The 25290-nt window shown below is 33.2% G+C and overlaps 1 protein-coding gene and 1 long non-coding RNA gene across 5 annotated transcripts in view; one reads left to right on the forward strand and one right to left on the reverse strand.

Annotated features, from left to right (window-relative positions):
- LOC118186414 (solute carrier family 35 member F3-like) overlaps positions 1-25290 on the reverse strand; it is a 618729-nt gene that overhangs the window by 117980 nt on the left and 475459 nt on the right. The window contains exon 1 of one of the 3 annotated variants that reach the window (XM_035356499.2): positions 6659-7853. The exons of the other annotated variants lie outside the window; for them this stretch is intronic. Coding sequence (XP_035212390.1) covers positions 6659-6815 — 157 coding nt within the window. The 5' untranslated portion in view covers positions 6816-7853. Of the gene's footprint in view, positions 1-6658; positions 7854-25290 lie in introns of those variants that run through there. 3 annotated transcript variants of the gene reach the window in all.
- LOC118186415 (uncharacterized) overlaps positions 1-25290 on the forward strand; it is a 138066-nt gene that overhangs the window by 3587 nt on the left and 109189 nt on the right. Inside the window, exon 2 of one of the 2 annotated variants that reach the window (XR_015040839.1) lies at positions 2528-2717. The exons of the other annotated variant lie outside the window; for it this stretch is intronic. This is a non-coding gene — a long non-coding RNA (uncharacterized LOC118186415). The remainder of the gene's footprint in view (positions 1-2527; positions 2718-25290) is intronic. 2 annotated transcript variants of the gene reach the window in all.

Below are 25290 nucleotides of genomic sequence, written 5' to 3' on the forward strand. Positions count from 1 at the left end.
CAAATTCTCTTTAATGTGAATATAAATTAGTGTCCTGCGGGTGAACGGTGGTCTTTGTAGCACCACTTTGCTGTACTCCATTCCATGGTTTAGTTATGCGCTGTACAATTGCAGCAGCCGTATTTAACTTCTGAAAATGCTGTACTGTTAGTTGTAAGTTTGAAAACACTCCCCGGCCCCAAAATGTTCATAATTTGGTTTTATTTTCTGAATTGCAAAGGAGTGGAAAAGGAGAATAGCAGTTAATTTATATCCTTCTTTACGAAAACAAAATCTGCTTACTGAGACTTGTGATCATATAAAAACAATGAATCTGGAAATAAGAAAAGGCTGCACTTGTTTTGAAAATTAAGCGTAAACGGTTAACAGCGAAGATATTCTCTTTGGCATCAGTTGTATCATTACAGGGGACTTTATTGTTTGCGCCGGCAAAATGGAAAAGTACCGAACTTTTCAACCCATGAAAATAGAGTACAAAATTGAAAGAATATAGCGTTGAGTTTTATGTAAATTAAGTTACATTGCGTCATTCTGTGCATACCAATCACTGTGATATAAGACAGATAATAGGTTTATTTACTTGAATTAAAACATCACTGCAGGAATGCCCCAGGGTTCCTGTCCCGCGCCTTTTAAATTTTCATTAACTGATTGGAAACAAATTGGTCCACGACGACTTGAAAATCGACCTTATAGTGGACCTCACTACTAAATTGAAAAGCGCGCCTTAAAAACTTAACTTAGCTGTGGTGCAACAAATTTTTCAGACGTTCTTAGGTTCCAGAAGATAACTTGGTCAGACCATTTGCTACTCACATGCTTAGAGATCTCAACTTCGTAACCTAGCTTTGAGTGCCAAAGTTTACTTGCTTTCTTGCGAGGTGTGACTTTTGTCTTTCGTCGCTTTCTATTAGACTCAGTACAGGAGGAAATGATCTCCCCAATTTTACCCCACTGTCTTGGAGTTTCACCTGCTAGCTCACCAATGTTATGTGCCTACAGTGGCTTATTTTTTCTTAGTTAGCTTAAGGCTCTTCTTGAGATGACATGAGCAAACTTCATAACCCGTATCCATATTACCTGAAGTAGCACTGAAAGTTCGACTGTTTCTCCTTCGAAAATTTGAAGTGGATAGTAATAGTGTGGAAACTGCGACTGAAGAGAGAAAATAATCAATCATTTATATAATCAAATTAAATCACTAAAAGAAATTTGCGAAATAGCAAATAGAAATTGATACACAGTAAGAACTGCGATAAAAAATTTCATTAAGAGGTCAGAGTGCACACCCACGTGTTCAACGCACATTCAAAGCGCATCTGTATTTTTCTCCGATGATATTTGTCTCAACTGGAGAAATCTATCTTCGGATTTCAATACGAGTCAGTCCCAGTTCGAGAGTCAATCATGAATTGGCAAGAGCAGGACCTTCTTCCCTGCTGAGTGCCAATATACTCACCGAAGTGTCAAAGAATTAAATTCTCTTAATTTTATACACGAATGTATTTAGTATTCAAAATCATTTGTTCATATGAGAAATTAAAAGAAATAAAAATTTTGTTGCAGATTAAGGAAGATAAAAAAGTTTCATTTTGGGTAATGAATGTGACATTTTTTTCAAAAATATTAGTTCGAAATTCTAAGCAAATGAACCAAAACTAAAGTTTAAGATTGGTGATTTTTGTTGAATGTACTAGAATTGTATCCGAAAATTTCATAGAGAAATCTGAAACTAATTTTTCATAATGAGCTTCTCAGCAAAATTTAATATATATTTCCTCCCTCTTCCACGTTAGTACTTTCAATGCTGTGAATCCTCACTTTCGAATGGGATCGCTATATATGCAGCTCAACCCATAATTCAATTGCGGCAGACGGAGTAAGTATACGATTCTCTTGCGTCAACACGAGTCATGTTCTACTAGAAAAGCCTCTCCGAATGAATCCCACCATAGGTAGAGTCCCAGTGTACCCTAATACAAGCCAATCATTTCTGTATTCTTAAGTTAGCTATGGAAAACAATAATGGTTTCTTTCAGTAATGTTAGCAATTCTGCGAAAAAAAGTACATTTTGTTTTCAGAAACTTAATATGTTTCTTAATAAATTTCTTACAACAAAATTCCTTATTTTGAATAAATCCTTCTTATGTATTTAATTGCCATTTTTGAATTCAACAGCGATATTTTAATCTTAATATATTTTCTAAATCTAGACAAAAATTCACCGTTTCAGTTTGAAGAATTACACGTTTATATATTGAATATTTTAAAATTCTAATGTTCCTAGATATAAATAAGGAATTATAAATTTCCCTTAATATAGAACACATTAAAATAATTTAAGTAATTTCTTAAGCATGTCATAAAATCCATAAACATGTAATTGATAAGTATATGTTTCAATAATTTCCTGAATTTTAATTAAGTTCTCTGAATAATTGATTATTAGTGATTTAATATAATGATGAATATGTTCTAAGTATTAATAATTACATACATATATTGGTTTGTGTGGTTGCGGCAAAGCCTCGAGGGTTATATATCTGCCTAAATGGTGGGATGCCTTCATGGAGGAGGACTAAGGAAACCTGGCTCGTATACATATCACACATGGGAAGAAACATGAAAATACCCAAGCAGCCAGCTCGTTCGTGATATTCGAGCCTCATATCGAACTACAAAGTCTTCAGCGATCTTACCGCTAGGCCGCTGGTGGGTAAGTTTTTATACTATACTGACAACCGAATATCTGAAAATTTATTCAAGATTGTCAAAATTTCTTACTTTATACCACTTGCTTCAAATCAAATTACTATTCACAAAGAAGTATATCCTAAGTTTTTGCAGCAACTGTATATTAGGCTCTTGACATTCGTTTTATTTAAAGAAAAAGAGTCTCAAATTTAGCATTTTTAAATTTTAAGTTCTTTTCTTTGTTTAATGACAAGCACTAGCCACTTTTAGGCTTTCGCCATTAGTAAGGCCCAAAGTGGGGGTCATTTTATTATGGAGGTATCTAATAGCCGCCCACCAATCTAATGTTGCTTATGAGGGCACAGATAATTTACATACGTCCTTATCCGGGATTCAAACCCAGGCCCTTCGTTATCGCAGTCAGGTCCTCTAACCACTATATCGCCTGGGCGGCCTAAATTTGAAATTAATTAAAGTTATAATAATTCTTGCTTCAAAATTGAAAATTCTTATACAACTTGCTTTAGCTACGTTGAAAAATATTTGAAAGCGTTTAGTAAATGCTCAGTTCATGTACGTTCACAAATATTTTTATAGCACAATATTTAAAGGAAAATTCGGGCTTGCATGCTAAACTTGCGGACTAAACGATATTAACAACTTTATTTGGCACCAAGCTGCAATTATTGGCCTGTAAACATTTGCCTGTTGTCATTATACTCAAAATGTTCGTCTTGTTGCTTTATTGTTCGTCGTGTTGCGTCTTTCATTATTTTTAAAAAACTGTAAAGTACAACGAAACGGGTACTATCAGCTTTTATCAAAATTACAAAACATTATAGAAACGTTGAGAATATTCTGGTTTTCCTACAAAGAAAATATGATTTTACTCCCTAAAAGAAAAACGCTCAGAATCTTAAGTAGCACTCAGAAGCTTCAGTATTCAGGTAGAATGAGAACATAAATTCGTTTAATCAATTAAACAAATTAATTGGGGAAATTAAAGCTTGATTGAGAAAAGGAAATCTGTATGTTGTTAACGGAAAAAATCCTCTATTTCTTCTGAAAGGAAGTTTAGGTACCTGGTGCTTCAAATTCAAAGCATTTCACAAATTTTCAATTAAAAATGTCTATAGCATATGAAATTTTTAACGAATTATTAGTTTAGCTTAATTTAATTTGCGTTTGTTAAAAACGTAATAAAATGCATGTGATACAAAACCTAGGAAACGCTGATCCGCATTAACATTTTGACCACTAATGTCAAAATAAAATTCACCGTTTTCTTGAAATTATTTGCGACTACACATTTACAGAAATATAAAATAATTTAAGGTTCTAATTCTTCCACAGAAAACTTTCAATACACGTTACATGATCTGCAGTATGAAATGTAAGACTTTGCACTTCGAAAATAATTTAAATGCAAATAATATTAAATCAGAATATCCTTCATAAATTGTAGGCCAATGTTAGAAGTAGTAGTGCAGTAATATCAAAGCTGATTATTAACATAGTTGAATTACTTCTAAGTAAGAATAATTTAGAAAGAGGTGAAAAAATTTTAGAAGAACCTTATTGTTCTTTCAAACAGTGCTAACACATAGCACCGGGGAGATTAAGGAGGAATCCTTAGTTTAGTAATTTCGAAGTGAAACTGACCCGTCTCGATTCTACGCATGCAAAAGGGAAAAATATGTCTTGTAATTACATTATTTACTTAAATGGATCAAAACATTATTAAAAGCAAACCATACCAGGTCTCTCTGCTTTAAAGGAAAAATGTCTTTGTTAAATAGTTTCTTAGAAAACTAGCTCGTATTCATGAAACGCAGGGAAAGAATAGAAAGACTCATAAGCAGTCATTAACTCATCATTAGAACCCAAGGCTACATAGCATTTTCAGCGGTTTTATCCACTTAGCCTTTGGGAATCCTAGGAAAAGTTATCAGTGTTCTGTGGTTTCAGTAACTCTGCTCTTTTTTGTGTTTTCAAAACATGTTGGGAGATGCTGCATATAATCATTTAAAAAATTAAATGCTTAAAAAGCATAGATAAATATAAATCTACTCTAATAAAGAAATAAACTAAAGTTAAAAAATTTAACTTCCACAAAGTTTAGAAATTAAATCCTTAAATTTAGATATCAAAACGTTTTGTTATCTATGCATTTTGTCATTTTTAATAGTGCTTTCAGTAGTTTCAGAAGTTTTATGGGCGTAGGATGTGTTCAATAATGCACACGTCTAGAATTTTGTGTATATGTTACGGCCAAAGCCCGAAGTCGGCCAGTTCCCGGATTGGCCGGCCAAATCTCGAAACAGCCAATATCACCTCACAATGACCGGCCAATGTCCAATCTTTTCTTTATTTCGGGGTTTGGTCAGCCATTTCGCGAAATGGCATGGGGCGATCGGCCAAATTCAGAAGAAAAAGGTCATGAGCAAATTTTGGGTATTTGTATACCGTAATGCTAATCATAATCAAATTTTTTAAATACGATGTTCCCATTTGGGAACAATGGTCCTTAAAGCATTAAGAAGCATCTAAGCACAAGATTCTTTGATTGCTTTTAGTTGCTTTTATATCAAGAATATTTTCAAATCTTTTATATTTAAATGACTCTTTTTTTTTTTTTTAGAATCGAAATTTTCAAATGATTGGAGTAAAATTAGATTTATGGACGGTTGAATAGTACTTTAGCACTGAGCACCACTAATGGCACTGAGGCACCTTCTAATGACACTGAGTACCACTCAGTGATATTATAAATTTGAGTTAGGAGAAATTATTCGAAAAATTGTAGTTTCTGTGCTTGAAAAGTATGTACAAATTCTTGAAACTGAGTTTGATCCACAGTATAACAAACGAATATTGAAAAGGCTTACCTATCCGGGGAAACCAGATTAACCCGCAATCGAAACTATTCAGTTAGCGGGCCCGTAAACAATAACGCTTTGCCAGATTCGTAATTCGATATATGGATGCAAGATACACTGAAAATAGAGCACATTAAACATAGGCAAGGGAGTTCCAGGCACTTCGGAAAGTCGCATATATACGCTATTCATTTCCAGTACATCAGACATTGGCCACACGTCCCAGACAATGTGCGAAATGGCCGGACAGTTCGGAAACTGGCTGAATTTCGGGCTTTGGCTATAATATATGTTTTACATTGCAATATAATGTATGCAAACGTAATCTAAGAAAGTTTAGTTGTTTGATTTATCTGCCATTGAAACTACGCTTCCTAAAAGAATGTTTTCAAGTTAAACGCCTCATCTTTATGTTACACACGAGGAAAACACTAAAGCCTTATGCAACCAACCCATTCGCCAGAAATCGAGGTCAGAATGAATTGTCAGTGTTTAGAGTTTTTATCCACTTGGTCAATGGTGGGTCACGTTTCATGGTTATTCCTTGCAATATGAGGTCAAAATCATGAAGAAGTACAGTTATGCAGTTCATTTCACATTAAGTTTTACCTTCTCAGGAAGAAAAAGCAAAATTTTAGTTTTTCTTCCAGAAACTCTCTAAAAACCTAGTAATACTGAACACACTTTTACTTTTTATTACTAAATTTGCTATAGGATAATTAATTACAGAAGTGAAATCAAAAATTTCATAAAATGTCGTTATGTTAAAGATTTACATCAGTTTGATGATTGTTAACTTTGACAGAAAATAATAATTAAAAGAATTCAATACAAAATGATCTACCATAACTACTTGAATTAAGCAATTATCGAAATTTAGAGATTTATACGGTTTCTGAAAAATACCTTACATAGGAGAATCTCATGTTTCTTTAGCAGTAATGTTTAAACTCACAGTGAATAAATTCATGTTCTAGTTTAAAGTATATCATGTGAAGTAAACCTCATAGAAAAAGCGTTTCATTGCTGATATATGAAATATAAATAAAACAATATACATATAAAAGCATCAATATTCACTTACCAGACTCTGGTTCGCTGTCAATGTCACTGTCATCTTCCTCTGTTGACAGTCTCATAGATTTGCAACAGCGGTTTGATAGTATCGTCATTCTCCGACTGGAGAGAACTTTTAAATCTAATGATTCTAAAGAATCGGATTTTTCAGTTTTACCATTCATTTTGAAAGGAAACGGTCAGTGCTTCATTGTTTGAATTTCATTTGTGACAACTCGATTTGAAAGGTGCTACAGTAGCTACTTCCTATAGTAGATACTATCTACAGATTTTAGTTAAACTATCTAACCTTACCGCAGAAAACTCAAGGAAAGAAAGGAATTAGTTATCTGCCGTTTTTCAATGTACATAATATTTTCGTCAGATATTTCACGCAAATGTGTTTGATAAAATCTGAATAAAAATCTTTAAAATACGTAATTGCAATCATGTTAGTTAAAAGTCCTAAAATTCAACGGTACAGAAATACGCAACGGCAAATTAATTTAATGTGACTTTTAGCATCGGGAAGTAACTGAATTAATTTATTCTTAAACAAAACAGAACAAATGACAATATATTGATAATAAACTGCTTTTCTAATGATATGGATTATTCTTTTAATTTACTGATTAATTTTAAAAAACTAATTTAGATATTCCAAAAGTCCTTGAAAAGATTTAATATATTCTCTTCATCCAAATATGATAATTTTGGCAAAATTCCTTTGCAATAAAAACTCTTTAAATATTCTTCTTTTAAATGTGTTCCTCAATTAAACGAGTTGAAATGTTTTAATACATACATGGAGATTTATATTTTACGATTACGGATTCTTTTTAATATCAGTTATACAATAACTGAATCCAAAATCGCAGGTAATTTGAATTAATAAACATTGTAGATCAGAATGCAACGCTTATAAGACGAAATGTTACAATAATCATTATGAAAACTAAATAATTAGCTGATTCAAGAAGTAAAATACAATGAAACTTGAATAATAATACAATAAATTGAATATATTTAGGATTAGCACATCTAAACAACGTTAATTTGCTAACATTCCTGTCTGGATTAGGACGTTTTCAGAAACGAGAAGCGAGTGCCAAATGTTAAATAACAATTAACTATCGCAATTAAAACACTGTAAATTCGTCGACTTTTTAGTTGTTGAAAATATGGTAAAGCACACACATAATAAAGAGAATATTGGCCTTTATCCCTACATTTCAAGCACAAGAAACATAGAAGTGCACCAGCTGTCACAGGTTGAAGTAGGAAAATATTTAAGAGAGTTAGTTCTACGCCGCTTCCATGACAAAAACGTGCACATGGCGACCAAAGTTGTGAGCGTTGTCAGTGAGAATCATTGATTGGGAATCTCGTGGTAATCACGTGACAGTTTTGTTCACCAGTAAAAAGTAAAAAGAATGTATTTCATGTCTAACTCGATATCGATCCAGGAATGCCCAGTTATCGCCGATTTGGCGGTAAGATTTACTCTGCAATCAATGAGGAAAACACTTTTCCTCAAGAGAGTACAACTAAAATAGTACTTTTTTTCCCCACATTATCAGTTTTTAACAGCTTTTAACATTCCGTCAGAATCTCAATTATTTGTGATAACTTTTGTTTTGCTAAACTTGGTGCAGAGTCTTAAGCAACAAAGGAGACGAAAATGAAAAGATAAAACCTACAATAACAGGTACTAAAGATAAAGCTTTCACAGTGTGAAAAGTGACTATGGCTCTTTTGAATAGTTTATCAAATACAATATTCAAATAAAAATATTTAAAATTTGTTTAAATTTTGATTTTTAATATTATTTCTGAATTTTAAGTAAAAATATAAGGATGTCATTTATAGTAGGTTCCAGTATGTTTGAGAATTCCTGAAAAATTGATAAGGCTTCACTTATCGACTCTTACTCCGTTTTGATAGATTTTAATTTCATTTTTAGAAAAACAGATAGAAGAGACAAGTGACAATTTTAAAACTAGTCAATTCAAACTTTGATTGGCATGAGCTTTCAGAAACGATCTACGTGTTTCCCTCCGATTAAAAAGAAGAGATAATTCAATGCAAATGCTCAGAAATAGTCTCTCAAACCTCACTAAAAACCATTTAATTAGGAAGTAAACATTAGAATGCTTGAATCCTGAGAAATATTCTAGGTTCAAAAACTCGAATTATCACTTGTTTTTTGTTTAACCATTCAAATGTTTAAACAGAACAGAACTGTCGCATTTTCAGAAATACTCGAATCACAAGTATTACCGTTTATCAGCCTTTTTTTTTTTTTTTTTGATTCGCTTTAATTGATATTGCAAAGCAAACGAGAGCTCTCTGCTCAAGTGTAAGGATGCCTTTGTGGAAGATTTTTTTAAGTAAAACTCCCTCATTTTAATGTCGCACGCTTGGAAAATCACCAAACCTTCCATCAAGAAACCCATTTGCCGAGATTTGAACCCAGATCGAACTACAAGGGTTCAGAGACTGTAATGCTTTGCAATTGAAGGGTTCAGAGACTCCCAGATCGAACTACAAGGGTTCAGAGACTGTAATGCTTTGCAATTGAAGGGTTCAGAGACTGTACGGCTCGGCCAGTACAATGTTTCAGAGACAGGACAGTACTGCTCAACACTCAATGCAACACTGTTTACACTGAACAGTGATTCGCTAGATGCATTCGTTAGCATGCATCTAGCGCGCTAGATGCATGCTAGCGAATTCATCTAGCATTCGCTAGATGCTTCGCTAGAAGCATCTAGCGAATTCAAGCATTCGCTAGATGCTTGAAAATTCAAGCATCTAGCGAATGCTTGAATTTCCAAGTAATATATTCAGTTACCTCGAAGATTTTGGACACTAACTCTCAAATCATATCGATAGTTCCGAGCATAGGTAACCTACTAATAGATCTCGGATCTTTCTAACAATTTGTGTCCTTGTATATAAATACTGCACCACTCATATTACATGAGTTTTCTACCAGTTAAAATTACGTGACTACAAGTCTTAAATTTTGAACTGTTCATAATGGTTTAAACTGTTAATTGAAATATGAAATAATACTCAAAATTTGTTTTGTTAAATTATGTTGAGACGATCTAACTCAAGATTCAAGAAATCGAATTACTATTTTTATAAATTTAACTTGTAGCATTTTAATGTTTACAGTCATATTCTTTGATTAATAGCTCTATTCTTTTGTTCTCACCAAATTCAATTAAAAATTTTTCTTTAGAAATAATTTATGGTACTTTCTGATTATCTGCACCCCCATTGAAAAGTCGCGAAAAGATATTCGGAAGGCAAAACAGTATGTGTGCAGAAAAATTACGTGGCAACCCACGATGTCATCAAAATATATTTACTTGGTAACCAGGATATGTTTACGCTAGGGCACAATGCTAAGTTGTAGAATGCTGAGTTTGTGCATTTGTTTTCCAAGCGAAAACAAGATGATGCTTTTTCGAGCTGTGTGGTGTATGGTGTATTTAATTATGGCAAAGCACACTAGGGCTATCTGGCTAAGGGGAGGGATGTCTTCGTGGAGGACTTTCTAAGAGAAACTGGCTCGTATACACATGGGGAAAACCACGAAAACGCCCATGCAGCCAGCCCGTTCGCGGGATTCGAACCTCGGACCGAACTACCAGTGTCCAGCGATTTTACCGCTCGGCCGCTGGTGGGCTGCTTTTTCAAGCGAAAACAGATTGCAGTGTATATGGAGAAAACAATAGCGCAATAAGAAGGATTATAGTTTGCAATAAGAAGGATTGTATATATTTTATCACCATATTTTTTGCTTTTTGAAATTTAATTTATTGATTGATCTTGTATGGAGCAACGAGCCAAAATTATACAAATTGCTGTTTTCTTCCACCAGTTTAGCGAAGCATTTGTTGCCAACGAATTTGCGAATTCTCTCCAAAGCCGCCCACGAGTTGCAACTTTCCAGTGGGGTGCTGATGATAAAATATAACCGAAAATTTTAATATTAATACACGTTTCTTTTCATTAATGCTCAGATATTTTCCGTTACAGACAATGCGTTCGAAACAATTTTCTACAGAAGGTTGTATGCTACAACATTGCCAGTTTGTCAGGCTCAAATTAAATGTGTTGCTTTTAACTCTCATATCAGATTTTTTTGTTTTAAAATACTGATCTACGATCGAGACGTAAAACCGCTGAATAGTGGTAGTTGGATTAGGTGCAATGTCCGGCAAATGGACTGACTGCGTAGGTGTTTTCGAGATTTTCTTCATATGCAGCGTGATTATGAGCTAATTTCATTAAAACAAATTCACGATTATCCTCCCTTAGTCCAAATAATTAATCTAACAACTTCCATAATCCAATTAATTTATCTAATGATTCAAACAAACCATTTAAGCATTTAATTCCAAACTCATTTCACCCGCCAGCTGACTGTGTCCCCCCAGGTTCGATTACCAGGGCAGTTTGACTTTTATATGGTTTTTTGCATGTATAACGTGAAAACAAACCTTATCCCTTACAATATCCTTTATGAAGCCGCTTTTCTAAGACTAGCAATCGCGTGTTTTACCACAATCAGTATATAATCTAGGCCAACCAAAGTTTCTATTCTTCAGTCAACTAGTGTGATAAAATGCTGAAGATTCCCTTGTCTCTCTGAACTCCCTGGGAATAGTATGGTTTTTCTTACCTCTATAAATGTAAGTCTTACTGATATTTGTATTTTAGAAAAGAATGTTAAATTTTAGCGACCTATAATTATGTTTGTAACGATATATAGTAACTCTAACTTTCTCTTTTGTCATGTTGACCCATGTTTAATGGCTGTAATAAGTAAAATGTCTGTTATATATATCTTGAACTCCACCCATCTCATTCTTCCATGCACTCTCCCTTTCTTTTTTCGGAATCGAACGTTTCGTTTGAATGTTTTCGAACTCTTCAAAAACATGACTGGAGAACACGTACGTCTGTAAATGATCAAGGACATTTTTTGCTCCAATTTTATTGTAGAAAGATCTTATTTCGGAAGTTGCTGTAAAAGAAAAGGAAAAACGAAATGCAGAAATACTTGAAGAACGAAGAAAATTTCTGTGTCAAGTTGTGATCATATGGGTCTATTAATATACCGAATACGACAGTTCACTAGTTAAGCATATGTTAATTGCTCATTAAATTAACATACGCTAACTGGTTATAAATTTAATCTGGATCACACAAAACATTTCGAAACTTTTAACATATCTTTATAGCTAGCACTTTAAAAGGTTGAATTATTAAAAAAGATTAATTTATTTCAATGCTTTTTAGTAGTTAAAAAATTATATTGATTTAAATGTCTGTATTTGTAATAAAAATATTACTCGCCTAACAGTGTCGATGGGGATAAGATAGCTAACGTTGGTAGTTCGATACTTTTTGTTTTCTTATTTCTCTCAGGTGTGACGTTACTGGAAGACAGAATCACCTAGAAAGTTCTCTATGAAAGCATCATTCTCCGTTAGAAGATAGGTCTCGTCTGGCTTGGCTTATTAGATTGAATGGAAAAATAATAATTACAATCAACTGAGAAGGAAGTTACCTCCTTCTTGAACTCTCAGGTTATCCTAAAAAATGTCATAACTATCAGGAAACGCATATTAGAAAAAGAGAAATAATTGCTATCTAATCCAAAAACTTATTAATACAAAATTTTTCATTCTGCCAATGGCGAACGTGTTTGACGAAATTCGTGGAATTTTAAAATTTCATAATATCTCTGAAACGCCAAATATAGTGTTGGCAAATCTAATATTGCCAAATGAAGTTAGATTTATGTTTCGTCAATTTCTTATTTGCACAGACTTAGCGGTTATTTTTTTAGTGCTATTGTGCTTCTAAATAAGCCAAAGCATTTATAGATTTCTATGTATTTTTTTAATTTTAAATGTTTTAAAATTTCATTTGAAACTCTTTCTCGGTTTTTCAATAAAACTGTTATCTAAACCCTGAAAATTAAGCTATTTTGCGAGAAAAATGCAGCTCATTCTTCAAAATCAAAACGAAAACTATTAAATTTATACTAGCTGCTAAACTATCATAGAGGAAATAACAATAAAGAAACCAAAAAAGAAATAAAAATAAAATAACTGTTTTATTCACCAAAAACGCAATAGTTCTTAGAAAATTCACTACGCTTTAAGAATACTCTTCATTTGGTAAGTATCAAGAAATTAATCGCACAAGGTTTTTGGCTCGCAAAACATTACAGTCTCCACTATGAAATTAAATAATCGCATTCTTTACATTTCATTTACATAGCATGATATTTTTTATACATTCACGTAAATGTAGCCTGATATACAGTCGCTCAAACAATTGAGGATACACCTTACTTTCACTTGATAAATCCAACTTTCAATGGAAATAACACATTAACTAGAAGAGAAAACGTGTTTTTATTTTCACACGTAACAAAAGGGTTAACTTACAGTAAAAATAAAGAAAATCAACAAAAAAATATCTAAAATTAAAAATTTCATTAGTATTTGAAATAAGCATAGGCAGATCTTTACCTCAAAAAATTAAGGATACATTAATGCAATTTTTGTGATATATCACAAACAAAGACAGTGTCAATATTTGGTTGCATGTTCTTTGGCTTTTATAATGTCCTCCAAACGTCTTGGTACCGATTCGACCAATTTTTGGTGGTATCTGGAGATATTTTATCCTATTCGTCTTGTAACACTTGCTTGAAATGGGCTTTGTTCCTAATTTGGTGTTTTTGGACCGCTGTTTCGAGTGTGGCCCACAAATTTTCTATGACATTGATGTCAGGGGACTGGGGTAGTCTTTTCAATTGCTATTTACAATGAAAAAGACACCACATTTTGACATTATGTGCCGTGTGTTTGGGGTCGTCGTGCTGGAATCCATCTAAACCCAAATCTTTTGCACTTTCTTTCAGATTGTTGTGGATTATATCTATATAAAGCTTATGATCCATTATGCCATCTATAAAAACTAAATTTCCTACCCCATTTGAAGCCATACAACCCCAAACAATGACGGAGCCACCACCATGTTTAACTGTAGGACGTAGATTTTTTGGATCCAAAGCGGTGCGACGACGATCACTTCCAAAAATGTTGAATTTAATTTCCTCACTAAATATAACTTTCTTCCAAAAGTTATCTGATGATAACTTTTGGAAGAAAGTTATATTTAGTGATGAAAGTGATGAGTTTTTGCAAACTCCAAACGCTTTTTCTGATTTTGTAAGCTTATAAATGGTTTCTTTCTAGCTACTCGACTGCTATATCCAGCATGTCTAATCACATTTCTCGCAGTTTCAGCACTTACACTTCTGCACATTATTCGAGAAGTTTCTGCAGCTAGTTTGACTGCACTTAGTTTAGGATCAATCTTGATATCTTTCAAAATTTTCCTTTTGGATACATCACTTAGAATACGTTTCCTTCCTCTTCCACTTTTATTTTCAATTAATCCATCGCTTTTAAATCTTCCAATGATTTTCTGTACACACGAGTGGTTTCTACCGACAATTCGGGCTATGTCACGATAAAATTTTCCTTTCTTAAATAACCTTAATATAAATTTTCTTACCAATACTGGTCTCTCTTCGGGGAGCCATTTTCCATTTAAAATTGCGACTTTAAATTCACATAACCAACTTCAAAAGACAAAAATAACAATCAAAAAAGTTTAAGATAAAATTGCCCAAACTTAAATTTTGATAGTACAAGCAGAAAAAAAATCGGTACTATTCGGTTTCGAGGGCCGTAAAAAATCGCCAAACTATGCTGCCATAAATAATTGCGGCAAGAAAGGAAGTATAATAATAAATAACTATTTAAGACTGATGTGTTAATTTAGATGAAAAGTTAATTTCATATAATACTTTTTTATTATTATAATTTATATAAAAATTGCTAAACATAACTGAATGGATGTCTGCATCGCTATTTCGCTACCGATTATCGCTACAGCATAATTCCATCTCGTTGGTTATTCAAACGTAATTTTCTATAATGAATGATGCCTTTTCTTTGAAAATATTCTCTGTAAAGTGTAGAATCGCTCACTTATTTGTTTGCCGCTTTTTACAAGGGTAAAAACAATTGGAATTTTGTCGATTTTCTTTTATTTTTTAAGTGAAAATAGGTCGATGTGTACATAGATAAAGTAAAGGGTGTGCGCAGTGCCTTTTTTGTGCAATTCTAGGATTTTTTTAAGTGAAAATAGGTCGATGTGCACATGGATACCGAATATGTGCAATTCGTAAAAACACGTCAAGCAGTAGGTGATTCTGCACATTACCCAAAATTCTATTGCCGACTTTTCGTCATGGGCAATTCCCAAATTTTTAAATCCATAGGATATCAAAAAAGGATTTAAAATCAAAAAAGGATTTAAAAATTAAACTAGTATTTCAATGGCGTCTTAAGAAATATAGAACCATATAAACTTACGCAATCTGAAATCAAAGCGTACGCTAGATTTGGCGCGCTGTTAAATGGGCGCGTTTGCTAGATTTGACGCTTTTGCGCGTACATTTTCGCTGCAATTTTTTACGGCCCTCGAAACCGAATAGTACCAAAAAATATAGTGGTAGTTAAACAAAAATTTGGTGTATCCTCAATATTTTAGGTAAGAATCTGCTTATGTTTATTTGAAATGCCTCTGAAATTTTTTCTTTTAGAATTTTGTCGTCGATTTTTCTTTATTTTTACTGTTAATTAAACATTTTGTTATATCTAGAAATAAAAATACGTTTGCACTTCTAGTTAATGTGTTAATTCGATTGAAAGTTAGATTTATCAAGTAAAAATAAGGTGTGTCCTCAATTGTTTGGGAGACTGTAAATGTTTCGTAATTTTTCTGTTTCAAAAGCTCCAATTTATTTTAACCTGAAATCAAGTTCACTGACTGCCGCGCCGAGCAGTGATACGACCTAGTGAAACTACTAGGGTAAGAATTGTGTGCGATGCTAGCTCAAGGACAGAGGACACGAATTCGTTAAATGACTGCCTTGAATCGGGACCTAATCTAAATCCAAATATACTAGACATTATGTTAAATTTTCGTAAGTTTAAGATAGCGTTTTGTGGAGACGTTGAGAAAGCCTTTTTGATGATAGGAATTGTTGAAGGTGATAGACAATTTCTAAAATTTCTTAATAATGTTTAATGAAAATAATGACTCTTTTAAGATTATGCAAATGTGTCGCGTAGCTTTCGGATTGACTATATCTCCTTTCATTTTAGCCGCCACTATAAAATATCACATTCGAAAATATAAAGATAAAATGCCAGACAGTTTCCAAATGTTAAATACTTCTGTCTATGTCGATGACCTATATTTTGAAGCAGGAACGGTTGAAGATGCATATCGGTTATCTGTAGATGCGGTTAACATATTTAAGGATGCTGGGATGAATTTTAGAAAATTAAGAACTAATTCTAAAGCATTAAACGATTTATGGGTCTCAAATGGGATTAAGGAATCAGATAGCAAATTAACTAGTGAATCGAATTTCTTACGCATGATTTGTAATTCCATTGAGGACAATATAAAGTTAAATTAAAAAAAAAATATTTGACTTTTCTACTGGAAACTATTTTGCTACAAAGAGAAAACTTTTGCAAAGTATCACCCAAATGTACGATCCATTTGGATTTATTGCACCCTTTGTTATTCGGGCAAAAATTATTATGCAAGAAATCTGGTGTTCCGGTTCTGACTGGGATGAGGTCCTTCCTGCAGAGATTAAAGACAAATTTAACATTTGGCGGGAGGAACTTAATGATTTAACTGAAATATCGATACAGCGAAATTTCTTTGCTGGCGATCCAATGAATATAACTCTTCACCTATTTTCGGACGCTAGTCCTAAAGCATATGGGGCTATCGCATATTTCAGATATTGTACGAGTGATTCTGAAATTAAAACTTCCTTTATCATGTCAAAATGCAGAGTTGCACCTTTAAGATCAATCACACTTCCTCGTTTAGAGTTAATGGGAGCACTCGTGGCTGCTCGAATGTATAAATATTTGAAAAAATTGTTTGGCGATTTAATTGAGGATGCTTATTTTTGGAGTCATTCCGAAATCGCCATTACTTAGGTTCGCCAAATAATTGGAAACCATTTATCGCCAATCGTGTTACAGAAACACAGGGTATATGCAACAAAAAATTGTGGAACCACTGCGAAGGAAAACGAAATCCTTCCGATTTACTGACTCGAGGAATTAGTGCTCAGTCACTAGTTAAGAATGATCTGTGGTGGCATGGGCCACACTGGTTACCTTTTTCTACTGAAAACTTTCCGAAACAAAAGAAATTACAACCAAATTCAGAATCGTTGGAGTCAAGAGAAAGTATTATTTTGACTGTCCGTGTGATTAACAATGAATCCCCAATTTTGCATACAGAAAAATTCAGTTCTTTAGGAAAATTACTTCGAATTACTGCCTATGTATTTAAATTTATTGGGAGGCTTCGGAAAAGGTCTACAGGGAATGGACCTTTAAGTGCTTTTGAGATTAAAGCAGCTGAACATTATTGGGTAAAAATAAGGCAACTAGAATCGTATCAAGCGGAAATAATTAAGTTATCAAATAAAAAATCAATTCTCGAGTCTTCCATCTACTCCCTTAATCCTAGACTTGATGAGGAGGGAATTCTTCGGTTGAAAGGTCGCATTCAATTTGCAGACTGTCACGAGAATTTAAAACATCCTATTCTATTACCCTCTAAGTGCAATTTACCGAGTTGATCATCATGGACTCGCATGAAAGGGTATTCTATTCTGGAGTTAATTCCACACTTACTCAGAACAGAGACAAATATTGGATCATTAAGGGAAGACAGCGTGTTAAGACTATCATCAGAAAATGCGTGATATGCAGACGATATAGTGCTCGCCCTGGAGTGCAGGATATCGCTCCACTTCCTCCAGACAGAATCCAAGAGTCGCCTCCATTTGCTGTGACCGGGTTGAACTTCGCCGGTCCATTTTTTACGAAAGACAGGCAAGGTAAAGTTTACATGCTGTTGTTAACGTGTGCGGTCACTCGTGCCTTACATATAGAGATAGTAACTGATCTCAGCACTGAAAGGTTTTTGCTAGCTTTCCGAAGATTTTTAGCTCGCCGAGGACTGTGTACCACCGTGTACTCCGACTTTTAAAAGAGCTGACAAAGAACTAAAACATATTTTTAAAACTTTGAGTGAATCATCTGTGAAAGAATTATTTTCTGCTAGAGGCATAAATTGGAAATTTATTATTGAGAGGGGTCCATGGTGGGGAGGGTTTTGGGAGCGTATGGTACGAACCATAAAATCCAGCTTACGCAAAATTATTGGTCGATCATTCCTTACTGTGAAAGAGCTTGAAACAGTGCTTATTGAAATCGAGGCAATGATTAATTGTAGGTGTATACGAGCCAGTTTCCCTTAGAAAGTCCTCCACGAAGGCATCCCTCCCCTTAGGCAGATAGCCCTCGAGGCTTTGCCATAATCACACACACGATTAATTGTAGACCAATTACCTACGTATTTACCGATCCCAATGAACCGTCTCCACTAACACCCTCTCATTTTCTGGTTGGTAGACGATTGCTATCTTTGCCTGCTAATAAAATAACATCAAATAATTTGATTGGATCAAGAAATTCAATTATTAAACGATATAAATACCATCAAGATATTTTAAATCATTTTTAGAAGCGTTGGAGATCAGAGTATCTTTTTAATCTGAGATCTGCCAATATTTGTCCTCCACACTCTAACGCATCTCAGTTTAAAATCAACGATATTGTATTGATTCATGACGATAAACATCCCAGAAATCTCTGGACAATAGGTAAAATTTTGGAATTAATGCCAGGCAGAGATTGTAAAATAAGATCTTGCATAATTAAAACACCTACTGGTACCTTAAAAAGGCCTATAAAATTGTTATATAATATGGAACTTTACTAATGTTTGTATTTTGTATTTTTAGGTTTGATTCTTCTGACCTTGTTGATAGGTATCATTTAATGTTTTGTAAAATTTATGTGCTTATAATTATGTATGCATGTTTGTTATATATAACTATTTCTCTAGGATTGATTGTCGAAATATTAATTGAATATTCTAGAATATATTATTGAAAGATGAACTCTCCACCGAGTTCAGGTGGGGAGTGTTGTGTAATTTGAAGGACCACTAGAGGGCGCTGTTGCTTAGATAGTTGAAAGAGAATAAAGTTTGTTCATGTTGAAGGGGGCGGCCTAAGAATACGCTCTGTATATAGTAATTAAAATATTGTTAAAAATGTAAAAGTGTTAAAATTAGTGAACTCACTGAACCACCATTATCTGATTTGAAAAATGCACAATATTATTTAGATATATCGGCTGAAACAATCTAAATCATACTAAAAATCATGTGTTTTTATACAATCTATAACGCTAGAGAAAAATTATCTTCTTAAAACATTCTTTGTAAGAGGATTAATATAAAATATTATATTTATATATATATAAAGCTGGCACTTGAACCAAACTGTCAAACTTTTAAAGTTTAATTTACATGGTGGTTATAATTAAAGTTTCAATTTGAAATGGTCATAAAAGGAAAACTACTGGACCAAATGTTATTAAACTTAAGAATCGTATAAAGGAGGTTATGGGAATTTATTTTCCGCGGAAAAAAAGAGTTCAAAACTCACCACCAGGGGAAAAATGGCACTGTATACAATATTTTTAAATGAAATAAGACACGAAAACATCTGTTTAAAATGTGTTTAATATCACAAGAAATCACAAGAAGACAAATTTGAAGAACATGCAGGACGATTGAGTACGCATACTTATTTTCGTAACATAAGCGGTTCTCCGACTGGTTATTGAACAATGAAAAGATGCATTGTCATGCAATACAAAACATTTGGAATAAGTTTTCTGACTGAAAACGTAAGTTAAAAGTCATCTGCTTAATTCACAGCCATTTACAAGTCAACTACTCGGGCAATTGCAGAATCGTTTTGATCCTGAGCTTGTAAAACAAACATAATATCACTGGATTTAAACACTTCTTTAATCTTCCGAGAACGTTTCTTCTTTAGCTCATATTCCAAGAATATTAAGTGAATACAATTATTGCAAAAGAAATTGAATATTCATTTGCACCTCGGCTTGATAGTTTACTAACGAGTTAACAAAACTTAAATTCTGCTTTTTTTGTCTAAGAATACAACAATATTTTAAATATTTACAAATAAAATATTAAATTGGAGATTTAATTGGAGCCTCATCAGTTGCATAGCATTTGAAGATTGTTAAATACTAATTGTTGCGAAATCTAACCCAGGCTGCATGGTTAGTTTTCGTAGTTTTCTAGGTTCTCTTTACAAAGGTTCTCTATGAAAGCATCTTAATCAAGTAGCTCCCATGTTCTTTCTATGTTCAAATAACCAACTAACCTAGTTTAAGCACGATTTCCAAGTGAAGTTACTAGCAAAACCCGAATACTCATTAAAAATCATGAAGCTTGCCAATCGGGAATAACATGAAAGATACGGCGACAATAATTGAATTGTTGTTACGGTACGCTGTTTCTAAACTTAGATGGTCATTCCTTAATTAAATAGCCCACCAGCGGATGAGCGGTAATGACGCTGAACACTGGTAGTTCGGTCCGAGGTTCGAATCCCGCGAACGGGCTGGCCGCATGGGCGTTTTCGTGGTTTTCCCCATGTGTAACGTGTATACGAGCCAGTTTCCCTTAGAAAGTCTCCCACAAAGGCATCTCTCCCTTTAGGCAGATAGCCCTCGTGTGCTTTGCCATAATTAAATAATCCAATCCTTAATTAAATATAATTGATTTTAACTTCTACTAGAACTGACGGTAAGAATTGAAGAGCAAATAAATAATATGGTGTGCAATCTTGATTAATATAAAATTAAAAATATTTGCATTCAGACAGAAAGTTTTTTGAAATATTTACAATTACTTTATAAGAAGGATTTATTAATAACCGTAATAATTACTTATTATATTACTGATGATTAGGATTCAGTTCTTGACAATTACATTCTAAATTAGAATTTTAAGGATATAATGAAAATACGCTACGCACAAAAATACATTTTAGGATAAAAAATGAGTTGATTTTTTATGTTTTAAAACTTCTTAAATTCATTTAATAAACATCGTATCCTCGTTGTTAATTGAATCCAGAATATTGGGTGCCGTTTATATAATTATTCTTACTTGTCCACAGAATCTGCTGACTTATCCAGCCATTAAGTAGCTGCAGATCATTTCTGCATAACCACTGAACTTCAATTAATTCAGTCTCTAGAGGGTTGTATGTTTATATCATAATTTGACTTTTATAAAAATTATTTTTCTAAATGTTTCTATAAAAATATACTGTGCTTTAAAAATATGGATGATAGTATCAGCGGCTCTTTCAGCCACTTCAAAAGCAATAGTTTGTTTAGAAATAAATTATGCAGTTAATGTCATAAAATTCAAATAAACACCAAACGAAAATTCTCTGTTTTAGACAAATTCGATTTAAACGAAGTAAAGTAGCAGACGATAAAACGCCGAAGGTAAAAATTTACTCTGACAAAAATTTACTCTTATTTAAAAAATAAATAAACAAATAAAATAAAAATAAAAATAAAAATAGAGAGAAATTTAAAAAAAATAGTTAAAAATTTGAATAATATCATCTATAATTTATAAAAAATAGCTTTTCATATAGTATTAATAAATATTTATTACGCATCATTGAGGGAAAAAATGTTATAAAAAAAAATCTGAAATGTTTCAGATTTTAAATTACGTCCAAAGGGGCGTTTTGTAACATTTTGTGTGTTACCTTTCTTTATTAAATATCATGTTCCTCGCACTTAAACCATAAGATCCAGTGCAACAGCAATATCGCAAAATAGTTTTAAAACGAGCCTATCTTTAGAATTTCCGATACAGAGACTCACGCGCTGGAGATAAAAATGTTTTTTCTGCACAACGTTGCCATTGCTCGCTTTGAAATCCTTGAGTTTGTTAATCAAAAATTCGTCAAAGTTTTAAAAAATAGGAAATCGATCATAAAACAAATTTCAAATTTCAAATTTGGTCTTCCACATGCTCATATTCGTTGGAGGATTACGTTATTCAAAATTCGATGACTCTATGTACCGTTATTTTATGACAATGTGAGAAATATACATACATTTATGCAGATTTTCATTATTTAATTTCTTCAAATATAATGCAGGACTCTAACATTTTGTGGCAACAGTTTGAAAAGTGAACCGACATTTATCCGTCCGACGCAAAATGCCAAAACGAAAGTAATAGTCCTTCGGGACTCAAGTCCCTTTGGACTAATAATTAATTCTTCGTAAAATTTTACTAGAAATTTAAGGTTAACAGCTGTGGCAATTACCTGTACCAATAATCCATAGACCACATTTGGCGTTATTATCGCTCAAAAAAAAAAAAAAAGATGCCAAATTTCAAAACGCGAAAATATGTAAATTCGTGTATATCTTATAAAAATTGAATAAAAAAGTCTAATTTTTTGCAGATATGCTTAAAAATACACCTACTTTAAGATGATGTTAAAAATTTTATAGGTTATAATTCAAAATTTTTTTCGAAGAATTTGTAAAAATTATTTAAAAATAGAAATTTAAAACGAAAAGCACAAAAAATGAGTAAATTTTATTTGGAATGAACCTATATTTCGAAATGTGAGAGAAAAAATCAAAAAGTTTAATAAAAGAAGAGATATTAATAAATATTTGCCAAATTCAATTATCATTGAGGAACTAAAATTTTGAGAGCTAATATTTTAAAAACTACTCGTACGAATTTTACAAAACTTGGTATTCTGGCATAATTTGAGTCGTAGAATCGAAATATGAAAAAAAATTGGTATCTTATTTCAGAAAAAGTCCGATTTATGTCAAAATACCAATGTTAGACTAGTGCTATATATAAATCTAATATATATCCTAAGTCCTTCGAGACATGAAAAACGCAGTTTGAATTTTGTCAATCGGCCCAGTAGAACGGGAGATCTGTCCCATTTTTGTTTTTGAGCAGTGTACATATTGGTTATCGGTTTTTCTTGTTACAATTTTTTCACAGCATAAGAATTAGCGTTTGCAATTGGAAATTTTTACTTATTTAAAAAATATATTAATGTTTTATATTTGAAGTGAACATGGCAAAACAGTACAAATTAGTGATCAATTCTTTTGTAAGAGTTATAATAAGTCATATTTTTAAACATGCTAAAGGTATTTTAAATATCAAAATGTCCCTGATGTTACAAAACGATGCAAACTGCGTGGAACTGTTGAAAATGCACTGGAATCTGGAACATATTCCAAGCTAATACGAATGAATCTCAGAATACTCCAAAACGAAATGTTCTACGAAAAATCAAATTTATACTGTAAAACGTTCAGCATATTTGGAAGATGGCTTTGCGATAAAAGGTAATTTTGAAGCTTTTAGAAAAATCATTAAAGAAACATGGATACAATGGGCGATTAGCAAAAAGGAAATTGTTCATCAAGGAAAAAAAAACAAAGAAAATATCCTACCTTCCAAAGTTCACTGGGACATGTGATATTTGCTGCAGAATAGTCAAATATTTAATATATACTTGGGGCCAACAGATGAATTAATAAGTAGCAAAACCGAATTTAGAACTGAATTTGAAATTCCTACTGTCTACTGTTAAGCAAGGGGCTGGATGCATAATGATACGAGGAGAGTTTCGCTGCCTTTGGAACACGATATTTAATGTGCATCGAAAGAAATATAAATTTGGATTAAATATACTTAATGAAAATCGAAAAGCTTCTTCGAGAAAACTTGGAAGTATTCAAGTTCTATCAGATCAATGATCCTAAACGTACATTCCTGAATGTTTGCATTTGGTTATTATAAATCTGTCCTGAAGTTATCAGAAATTCTCCATATTTGAGGCTTAAGGAACATGTATGGAGTGAGTTGGAAAAAGAATATGGAAATATGACATTTCTTCGAATGAAAAATGCGTGAAAAGTGCTGAACGATATCCAACAAAATACCGACCGTCGCATTATTTTCGTGATTTTATGAAGTTTATTTAGTGAAGTGATTTATTGTTTATTTCGTGGTTATTTATTATTTATTTCGTGATTTTATGAAGTGCCCAATAAAAAGTACTAAAAAGTACCCAAGTGGTTTATATCCTTTACTAAATTCAGGTTTATACTTTCATTATAAAATATTGGGTTGTTCGGAAAGTAATTTCGTTTTTTTGGGGAACATGAAAGACAATTTTCGTATAATGAATAAATATTTTATTAAATTATATATTGGTCATTCTGGTCCAACACCTTTTGCCATCTTTCTGACAGTAACATGATTTCCCGCTCATAAAAGTTTTGGTCCTTGCTGGCAAAAAACTGATTCAGGTGGTTTTTGACATCTTCATTTGAGGTAAAGGTTTTACCATCCAAAAAATTTTGCAGGGACCGGAACAAATAATAATCGGAAGGCACCAGATCTGGAGAATATGGTGGGTGTTGCTGTATGTCCCATTCAAGCGGTAAAAGATTTTGGCGAGTGACCAAACTTGTATGAGGTCTCGCATTATCCTGGTGGAACACTACACCCTTCCTGTTGGTGAATTCTGGCCTCTTCTGTTTAAGTGCATCTTTCAATTTGTCCAGCTGATGACAATAGACTTCCGAATTAATAGTTGTATTTTCCGGTAAAAGCAAAAAAGTTTCTTTTGAAATCCCACCAAACGGACAGCATCACCTTTTTTTGGTGAATGTTGGCTTTTGAAACGATTTGAGCCGGTTCATCTTTTTTGCTCCATGACCTCTTGTTGTATACGACCCATGTTTCGTCCACAGTAATAATCCGCTTCAAAAATGGATCATTTTCCTGACGTTTGAGGAGCGAATTACACACGTCAACGCGACGACACAAATTTCGCTCCGTAAGAACATGGGGCACCCACACATCGAGCTTCGAGGTTAAGCCCAGGCCTTTCAAGTGGCCATAAACAGTCGAATTCGACAAATTTAACCTCTACCGATCTCTCGTGTGGTTATTCGCCGATTTGCATCAACTAATGCCTTTATTGCATCTTTGTCAGCTTCGACCGGCCTTCCAGACCGTGGTGCATCTTCGACATCAAAATTGCCGGATCGAAACTTTGCAAACCAGTTCTGGCACTGGCGTACTGTTAACACGCCTTCTCCATACACATCCGTCAATATTTTTCTCGCTTGGACAGCATTTTTACCTTTTCTGAAGTTAAAAAGTAAAATATGACGAAAATGCTGCTTATTGCTCTCCATATTTAAAAGGGCACCAACCAAAAACTACTGCGTAGAATTAATAGAACTTTTTCACACACAAGCCTTGTAATATCAGCTCTCAAGACATGTAATGGTTATGCGGCTTAAGTGTGAAGTTGGTTTCGAAAAAATGTAATTAAGTCCTCTGACGGGAAAAAACGAAATTACTTTCCGAACATCCCAATATTATATTTTTTACACTGGTTTCTCTCCAATAATAGCATGGAAGTGGGTCTCTAAAATGTGTTACATTTACCGGGTGTTTACA

This window comes from Stegodyphus dumicola, chromosome 4 (assembly GCF_044657685.1).
Source record: "Stegodyphus dumicola isolate Sdum_Otavi_A_Nest chromosome 4, ASM4465768v1".
NCBI lineage: Eukaryota > Metazoa > Arthropoda > Arachnida > Araneae > Eresidae > Stegodyphus > Stegodyphus dumicola.